The sequence below is a fragment of the Mirounga angustirostris genome, unplaced genomic scaffold, assembly GCF_029215605.1.
Source record: "Mirounga angustirostris isolate CCGP_5_RB_7025 unplaced genomic scaffold, mMirAng1.0.hap1 SCAF_5, whole genome shotgun sequence".
NCBI lineage: Eukaryota > Metazoa > Chordata > Mammalia > Carnivora > Phocidae > Mirounga > Mirounga angustirostris.
The window spans coordinates 30,048,397-30,058,177 of NW_026991713.1; the positions used below are offsets into that span (position 1 = coordinate 30,048,397).

At 37.3% G+C, this 9,781-nt stretch overlaps 1 protein-coding gene across 6 annotated transcripts in view; it reads left to right on the plus strand.

Annotated features, from left to right (window-relative positions):
• ATP2B1 (ATPase plasma membrane Ca2+ transporting 1) overlaps positions 1-3,851 on the plus strand; it is a 126,510-nt gene extending 122,659 nt beyond the window's left edge. For 5 of the 6 annotated variants that reach the window (XM_045872871.3, XM_045872873.3, XM_045872872.3 and 2 more), the window contains one exon: positions 572-3,851. In XM_045872871.3, coding sequence (XP_045728827.1) covers positions 572-883 — 312 coding nt within the window. In that variant the 3' untranslated portion in view covers positions 884-3,851. The remainder of the gene's footprint in view (positions 1-571) is intronic. The other variant, XR_006790588.3, reaches the window with a different exon arrangement.
• The last annotated feature ends 5,930 nt before the right edge of the window (positions 3,852-9,781 follow it).

The following is a 9,781-nucleotide window of genomic DNA, read 5'->3' on the forward strand; positions in this document are numbered from 1 at the left end:
ATTTTATAGATATTTGGGTTTTGTCTTTTTTTATTTTTTAAGGGAATAGTGGGGTAGATGTGAGTTCATTGTGGCATTCAGCTTATATTTGCTTGGCTTTTTCATAGTTGGTGACACCCTAATTCCTAGCATGATAAATAGTAACCCTTTGTGCTTGACTTTGTTTAACTTACTTGAATTGTTTTCAAAAATTACTTTTTTTTTTTTTAATTTTAAAAATCAGCTAAAGCTTGTGTATGATCAAGTTTTTGTTTTGTTTGTTTGTGTTTGTTTCCTTAGGGAAAAAAGTCCTATAAAATGGCTATTAAATTTTTAGCCAGTGACAATGAGATTTTCTCAGTATTACTTTGAATTCTGTAACTTTTAATTCTTAGAATATGTGGTTTTGTTGTTCTGTAGTGTCCTACTAAAATATTCATTTTTTTTACAGTGTATTGCAAGTTCCACTGCATTACATGCAAATATGATTCACTCATACCTAGCTGTTTGTGGATTCAAACTCATAAATGAAACATTTTTAAATTAAGCTAATAGTATACTGACGTCTTTCTGTGTTTTCTGATATTTACAGATTCGAGTGGTGAATGCATTTCGTAGTTCTTTATATGAAGGGTTAGAAAAACCGGAATCAAGAAGTTCGATTCACAACTTTATGACACATCCTGAGTTTAGGATAGAAGATTCAGAGCCTCATATCCCCCTTATTGATGATACTGATGCTGAAGATGATGCTCCTACAAAACGTAACTCCAGTCCTCCACCCTCTCCCAACAAAAATAACAATGCTGTTGACAGCGGGATTCACCTTACCATAGAAATGAACAAGTCTGCTACCTCTTCATCCCCAGGAAGCCCACTACATAGTTTGGAAACATCACTCTGATTGTAAGCTGAATGTTAACACACTAGCTGCATTGTAAAGAAACAAATTGAAACTGGGTCTTTTCACATATTGTGATGGACAAGATCGTATTCTTGTCTTTGGACTTCAACAGAAGACACACTTGTACGAATGTAGATTTATTTTTTTAAAAAAAAAAAAAGCAAAGCTTTCTGCCAGACTGAGGGTGCTTTTTGGGGGGTGGGAGAAATGAACTGACAGATAAACAGTAACTCAGCATATGCTGACCTGTGGATCATCTGTAGTACCTAAGAATGGTCCTGAACAGTGTATTAGCAGAGCTTTAGTTTATCTCAATCCTTGGTGGGAGAGGGGGAGGAGTACAGCTGGGCAAGCAAGCAAAGAGCCCTGGATCATTGAATTGATACTTTAATTTCTGCTGTTGGCTGTTAATAATTTGGATTATTTATGTTTATAAATGATACAGATCTGTTTACAAGGTTTGTAGATACTTTTTTTGTTCCTGTTCATAGATGGGAAGCTTCCTTATAACTGATGCAGAGAAAAATTAGTCCTTCAAATACTGCTGTATTTTCAGGAAAACAAAAAGGGGTGTTTCTATTGAAACTGTACTAAATTTTTGCCTACAATTTACCTTGTTAAATATTGTAGATAAATTGCTAATACTAATAGCCAAATAGATAACACTAATGCTTTGTTTAAAAAAAACCAAAAAAACAAAACAAAACAAAACAAAAAAACATGAGCAGTGGTGTTTAATGAAGTTATGGCATCTGTCCTAATTAGTTTCTTAAATACATTTACTACTTAATGGTTTTGAAACAACTGTTTAATTTTTAAAATTTTTGAAAACTTGCTAATAACCTTTGTTCAGAATTTAGTAGACTGTTTAATGTGGGACATCAACTACATAATGAAGGATGCTTGAAATGCTTTTGTTATTTCAGGCAAATCAAATTAAATCAAACTATCAAACTACAAGAGAACCTTAGTCTTTTTTGTTTTTGTCTAAACATGTTAGCTCAGTGATGTCTTGGTGAACTGTGAGTGAACTGTATTGATTTTTCTAATAAATCCTTAGAAACCTTCATACAGCATGAGGGCTGTTGGCATTTTGAAAAAGGTTAACAGGTAGAAGCATACATGTTTTCCTTTTGTTTTTCAGACTTGTTTGTAAACATAAATATGCCCTTTTATTAAATAAATACACAGCAATGTTTTTTTAAAAAAAGAAATTTCAGCTTCTTTACTTAATTCTGCATATATAGTGCATCAGTCTGTTCTCTTTAACCACAATTGGAATAAATTTCAAGATGGTAACAGCCCCATGAAATACCGCTTTAATTCCCCCAGTGGTAAATATCTAATAGAATCACATTAAGAAAATCATTGCAATTTCACCATTTGACATATTCTCCATAGAATTTGGATTGCCTAAAATAGTCTCACAGTCTAAAAAAAACAGTAATAATGATCACCATTATCTTTGATACATTTATTTTATTTGTAAGTGGCCAAATAAATTAGGTAAAGTGAGATTATATGAAAAGGTGGAAACGGTCCTAAAATATGTATAATTAAATACAATAATTAACCATATGCTTTCGGAATGCCCATCTCTAAGACAATTGGGTTATTTAAGTCTTTGTTTCTTTTATCGAACTTCTCCCCTTTTTTGCCTCTGTCTTTACCTTTTAGGAACTGGCATTGTGTTAGGGCCCAGATTTCACCAGGTATACGATCCTCAGGCTGACATAAAGTTTACGAGGACTATGACATCTGAGCATGCTGACCTAGCAAAGAAATGTTTAGTTGATGGTGCTTGATACTTTCGGTGGGTGGGGGAAAATCTTTTTCTCTCCATCAATCCTTTGCAGTAATCCTCTGCAAGTCTTTAGAAACACATTGGCTCTGTCAGCATTTGTAGTTGTACATTTATTCATCAGGTATTTATAGGGAATCATACTGTAAAAAGAGGTAGCATGATATGCTGGAAAGCATACGAGGCTAGGAGTCATGACCTGGTTTCTAGTCTTGGTTTTGCCATTAACGTGCTGCATGACCTTGGGAAAATCATTTACCCTAAATGAGGGTGGTGGACTAGACTATCTTGAAGAACCCTTTCAACTCTTAAAAATTGACCCTAGCAACTGGAGAAGCCTACAAGGCATAGGGAATAGAGAAAAGGGAAATGTTTTCAGTTTTCTTTTTTATTTTGGTTATGCTTAAATATGAATGTAATTTCCAAAAGATTTAGATGTGCATGTGCTTTGGAGGATTTGTATTGAGCTTTTACAGTATTCATTTTTCAACTCAAGGCAATGGCTTTTTACACCAACTCTAATCCATAAACGGGTCTTAATGACATCCATGAAGTAGTAGCAAGACATGCTTAGTGTGTATTTCTCTCTTTGAGACACTGTAATTTCTACCAGAAATTTCCAGAGCATTATGTAAGTAGAAAAAAATGCAAGCAAGCTGTTAAAAGATCTTGGATCCCATTATATAGTATGTATAGCTGAAATCAGCATCTGTAATTCAATCATTTTTTCTCTTTTATCCTCTAACCAAAAAATTGTTTAATTTTGCATCCCAAATGTTTTTAATCTTTGTATATTTTTTAAAAATCCTTTTCTCCTCATCATTGCCTTTTTTGTGGTTGTAAATAGACTTATTGCACTTTGAAGATGAGTTACTCCTTGTCATCTTACAAATATGTGATATGGTAATTTTCATAACAGATGTCAGTTTTGAACCAAGAAATGGTGATTTGTTTATAAGAAAAAAAAAACTGGCTTCATTTCTGTGAAATTGCTCTTTGAAAATTTCTTTTTACACGTGTAAGCCAACTGAGATACCGTGATGGTGTTGATTTCTTTCAATGATGCTTACCATCTATTTTAGCCACTGAGCCTTTTATTATTTGTCTATTTGTAAAGTTTATTTGTCTTAACTCATTTAATAAATATACTGTTTATCTGTTTCTGAATGGGGACTGAACTTTTTGAATATTGAAATTGATCAGAGCATCATATTTTGGAATTACCTTTTTCTACTTGAAATTTTAAAAATCTGGTTGATGAAAATTCTATAATGTACTTGAAATGTTATGGTTGTGTTACAGTGAATCGGTGTTCTAATATGCATGATCTTGCCCCTAGACCAAAAGTGGGTATATTGTCCTCACTCTCTTACCCATAGTCTTCGATCTGTACAGCAACTCTGGATCATTTCTGCAGTCTTATGAGCATGTAATCTTTCGGTCTTAGAAAAGATTAGTTTTTCACAATAACTGTTAGAACTTCTTTTTCATTAAATGATCCAAACTTGTCAATAGCAATTATCTGAACTCTGTGGTAACAAAATTAATCAAATTACCCTTAGTTGGTTTTTATAATAAATTATTAACATAAATTAGCAACTTTGTTGAAATACTGACTGAACTTTAAGTGATTATGAACACCATATTTTTCCATTTAGTAAAAATTATTAGTAAATTATTGAGTCTATGTAAGTACCACATTTATGACATGAGAGATGTTTTCCATTTTATCAAGTTAGATTTTATATATATGTATTATGTATTAGGATTAAATTTTGAATGAAGTTCCCTTTGTAAAATTAACTGAATAAGAAAGGAGAGTTTCTGTAAGTCTTCGCTCATTGCCATTTTTCCTTCCCCATGGTTCAGAGAACTGCCCTATCACACACAGCTGCTGCTTTCTTCTAACCTCTACCACTGTCCAGACTCTGTTGCCCAAATCCCATATCAACCTTTATATTTTCAAAAGATGATGTTGCGCTCATAGACCAAAAAAAGAGATACTTTATTAGCATAATTAATACCACCTACCTAAAAATAATCTTTGCAACATTCTTGAAAAATAATCTTTCTTTTAAAGAATAAGCATTATAATAATACCATAAAGAGTGTTTTCGTGCAGGAAGGGAAGTTGTGACCGTATTCCTGTATTTCTCTCATCAGTACATGTCAAAAATGTCAAAAAGGAAATTGTCTCTATCCTTACAATGTAATTTCCTTTTCAACAGACTGATAATTTTGTCCCTTAGACTCTCAGTTGGGAGTTTACTGTCGTGCTTTTTGTCTTAACTACTTTAACATTTTCCCATTTTGTTAGAAAAACACTTCAGCCTACAGATGTTACACTAAATGTAGGCATATTTCATCTGTATTCTCTGAATTCAAAGTATCACTATTGAGCTGTGTAATATTAATAGTTCCCAACTGGAAATTTAAGAAATGTGCGTATGTGCTTATACAGTGTCTGTCTGTGGCACAGCTTTCTTAACCACTATATCCTAGGAAAACTGGTTCCAGAATCAGTAACCTAAGTCCGGGTGTGGGTTCCCTGCAGGAAGACCCTGAGATTCTCGTAATTTAAGTCAGAGTTACAAGGACCGCGTAATTTCCAAATTGCTTTTCAGATCATTAGGTGTAAGCACTGATACTTTCCTTAGGCATTAAGAGGAGCGTCATCACACATAAATTAATAATTACAAAGTACTTGATACAGGCTAAGCACTTTGTGTAGATGATGTGAATAGCCTCCTGCACAAATGCTGCCATTTTACATACAGGGAAACGGGCGTGAGGCGTTTACGCAGCTTTGCTCTGGGTCACATTGGCAAGCCGGGGATCCACACTCAACGGCACGCCACCTCCAGAGCCCAGGCCGGTAGCTACTGCTCTTTTCTGCAGTCCGAGCACCTCGCCATCCCGAGTCAGGGCCCAATACCTAAAAATCTGTGCTTAACTTTTAAGCCTCCTTTGTTGTACTTTTCTGATGTCAGATGCTTCACAGAGAATCTGAAGAATCTTCGTGAGCTTCCTGGAGGATAGCTCAAGACCAGAGACTGAGGCAGAGGGTCCCTGACTAGGTTGTGTAACCCATGCTTTCCTTAGACCCCCTGTAACTGAAGAGTCACAGTTAAACTCAGTAGAAGGGTGTTCTTACTGGCATACTTTGATTAGGGAATTTTGTGGTTCATTACTTTTAAGATCTATTTATTCTAAGTTCCATAGATAACCTATTAATTTAACAGGTCATTGCTTTATTTCCTAAATAATTCGGAATGAAAATTATCACATTGAGGATATAATCTGTATTTTTCTTGAAATTTGTGAAAGAATAGGATCTACCTAGTTTTGCGTTTTTTGGAAAAATCATTTTGTCCTTTTTAAATGTGCAATCTTTAAAAATTGCAGCCAATATTTCACTACTGTTTTAGTACCATTTTACACTGATGTTGTTTATGGCTTATGAATAGTCAACTGGCCTCCCTTATAGCCTTAAAAATGAGATACTTGCTGACTTACATAATCTCTAAGGTAACATTTATCTTAGTGAATGAAGAAAAAGTATATTAAAGCAATCTTTTTCTGTAAGGCTACTTTTGAGATCATAAATATTTAGTCTAAGTCATACCTTCACGAATAGCTTGAGAATGAGTATTAAAAAAGTAAGAATGGGACCTTAGGGAGACCTGTGGTATCTGAGGTTAGCAATTCAAATAAGGATGCTTCTATCTAGTATTCTAAATCTTTTAACCATAAGCCTGCTCTCATTTAGCTTCAGACCCTCTGAGGAGGATAAGTGTGTACTATCTAAAATTGTTAATCTTCCACTTTCTCGCTGCTAGAGACTTAGACTGGGTAGTACTCAACATCTGAAGTGTGATGGGGACGGGGGGGTGTGCAGTAGCAGGTGCAACCACACCACATTTCTGGAGTCTGGGACTCCTACGAATGCTACCCTAGTGTCTGTCCCCCTTTTTCCTGTCCTCAAAATTACCGAACTGCCAACTGCTTTCATGCTTTTTGTCTCTCCATCTCCTGTATCAACAAATACTTGGTACCTGGCCTGGGGAATTCATACTGTTCTGGACTCGGGAGAACCAAGCAAGGTCCTTCCCATCAGGGACTTTATGTTCTAGTAAGATAGAGACCTAGTTCACCTGGTAGGGGACGATGCTATCTTACATAGTGTGGTCAGGGAGGTTCTCTTAGACAAGGTGACATTTTGGCAGAGGCCAGAAAGAAGTGAAGGAGCCAGCTGCTTGGTTGTCTGGAAGAGCCTTCCAGAGAGAGGTTCCCGTAAATAATGCTTAGCAAGTTTGAGGGACACAAGGAGGGCCATTGTAGCTGGAGAATTAGTGAACCAGCGGGAGAGTAGTAGGAGACAAGCTTAGAGTCCTAATGGGAGACTTTGCCTAACTCTGGCTTCTATGCTGAGTGAAATGGGAGGCCAGTGGAGGATTTTGAACAGAGCAGCAACATAATCTGACCTCTGAAAGGATCATTGGCTGCTCTGGAAAGACAGGGAAATTGGAAGTTAGGAAACCAGTTAGGAGGCTAACCCTTTCAGACTCATTTCATTACAATTTTTTCTCCTGCTTTTTTGATAGCCCCTTTCTAAAGAGCCTTTGGACCCCTTTATCTGTTTCAACTTTGTGCTCGTCCTACTCTTTGAGATTACACAAGACTGACATCATTTTTACAGTCAACCCTGAAGAGCCTACATACTCTCATTGGCTTCAGGCTCTATGCAGTTTCCCACATGGATCACAATAGCCTCTGTTTTTGCTCTGTGTTACTCAGCAACATGGTCACAAGTAGAAGATGCCATTTCTCTGCTATTTGGTCTCTAGGATTATAGTTGGCACTCTAAATTTTCCTTACTTTTAAAAGCTCTTTACACCTCCTGAGTTACTCTTTATTGCTAATCAGCATGATTGCTAGTCTCGTGATTTCCTCCATCATCTTCCAGTCTTTGAGCTACTACCCTTCACTGATTCCATCCTAACCAGGGCACGCGACCTGGCTCCCTCATTCCTGCTCTGTCACTGACGGCTTTGCCTCCTCGACGTTTCACTACCTTGGTACCTAAATCGGAATCACCTTTAACTTCGTATCAGTCCTTAGTGTCAAGAGTGTGCTCACAAACTTGCTGGGGACCAAAATCCATACTCATTTCCTGGCTTTCCTCACTGATGTCCAAACCGAACCTTTAATTTGTCTCTCATTCTCTTCAGGGTCCTTCTTCATTGCATTTATTCTAAACCTCTGCATTTTTCTCAGAACTAGGATTCAAGAGATGGTTTGTCTGACTTTATAGAACACACCTTTTCCATTCTACCTCACAATCAGTCCTGTGTTATTTTCACATATTTGATAGGAGACACCTGCCTCTCTTTGTGCTTTTGTTACTGGTTTTGGGTCCCAAAGAACAAGAGTTTACGACCATCTATATTCAACTATTGCCTTAGCCCCTATTTGACTGATAATTTTATCATCTAGTTTATTCTCAACCTTTCTCAGCTTAATGTTGCCCAAGACAGTGATTTGCTTTCCTTCTACCACTTTATGGAAACTACTGTTTCACAGTACTGAAAGACATAAACAGGACGGTCTGCCAACCACCCTTTGCCTTACTTTGCACTTTATACTACCTATTAATATATAACTTAATATCCATTTAATCAAGTCATTCAACCAATTAGGGATCACTAATTAAATGTTCTTCACCTGGGATGCCTGACTGGCTCATTTGGTAGGGTGACTCTTGACCTCAGGGTCGCGTGAGTTCAAGTCCCACATTGGGCATGAAGTCTACTTAAAAAAAAAAGTTCTTCACTCTATACACAAATAGCCATCAGATCCAGAAATAGATGTCTTGTTGAAGTGCTGCCTACTACCTTTCCTATCTTGCTATACATAGTTCTTCCTTGGTTTCAGGTGCTCTTTCCATAGTTTTTTTTTCCCCTTTTCACTCTTAACTCTCCTAGTCTAGTCCCTCTTTACCTCAGACCCATAGCATACACTTTGGTTTCTCAGTGGTTCTCTCTACATCCCTACCTTCTGCCTCTCCCATTGCCAATCTATCCAACACATAATCCACACCTTCCTAAATCACCACTTGCCCACATCCCTCCTCTCCTCAAAAAATAGATGAGTAAATAATAAACTTTTGAATGGCTCTTTATTTGCTTCTTAGCAACTTTTTGGCCTCACCTAGTTGTCACCTGCCCCCCTCTCTCCTCTGTTGTGAGCATATTCTCTGTTCTTCTCTCTCCCGTAAAGTCCTCCTTGAAGCTCGCCTTATTCCTGGCCCCTTTTGCACTTTCTACCTCTTCACAGTGCGTGCGGCATGCAACCTCCCTCAACTCAACTGACACGGAAGGGAGAAATGGTGACGCAGGCTATTTTCAGAGGAAAATCGACTCTCCAGGACCGAGTGCTGAGGCTCAAACAGTGGGTCTCTCTTTAGGTACAGGCAGTATTATGTCCAAAAGTATTTGCCTGTGAGCAGACCTGGGTTCTGGTCCCAACTCTGCCTTGTACCAGTTTTAATACTTTGAAATTGCACTTTCTTCAACGGGATTGTATTAAAATTCCTGCCTAGCTTTGGATGTCCAGGTAAACTTGGAAACGTAAAAGCACTTTTAACAATTATAAAGGGCAATGCAAAATGGTACTATTCACTCAAAAGCAACAGAAACAAACCTGGAAGACCTGTTCCTGCCTCCCCCAGTAAACTGGTTTAAGTAGACAATTTCCAAGTCAAAAGGACCCTTAAGCCCCCCCCCCCCGCCCCAGCTGATTTGTAAACACCCAAGGCACTATTAAGATTACCCTGGAGATTCATCTCCTTAGAAATAAGTGTTTGCTTCTGTTTCCTTTTTTTTTCCCTTTTAAAGAGAAGCCGCTTGCTTGCCTCTTGCACATCTGAGAAGTGGATACCAGATGAGTGAGCTAGTGACCCAGTCACTCAGGTTTTTTAAACTATGTGATCATTCAGCTGAGCACCACTAGATGCTCCGAAGGTGTAGGACTATTATCTAGTTTTAATTGCTCTTTTGTTCCTGGTCATATCTGTATCCCTAGACTGGACCATGGGA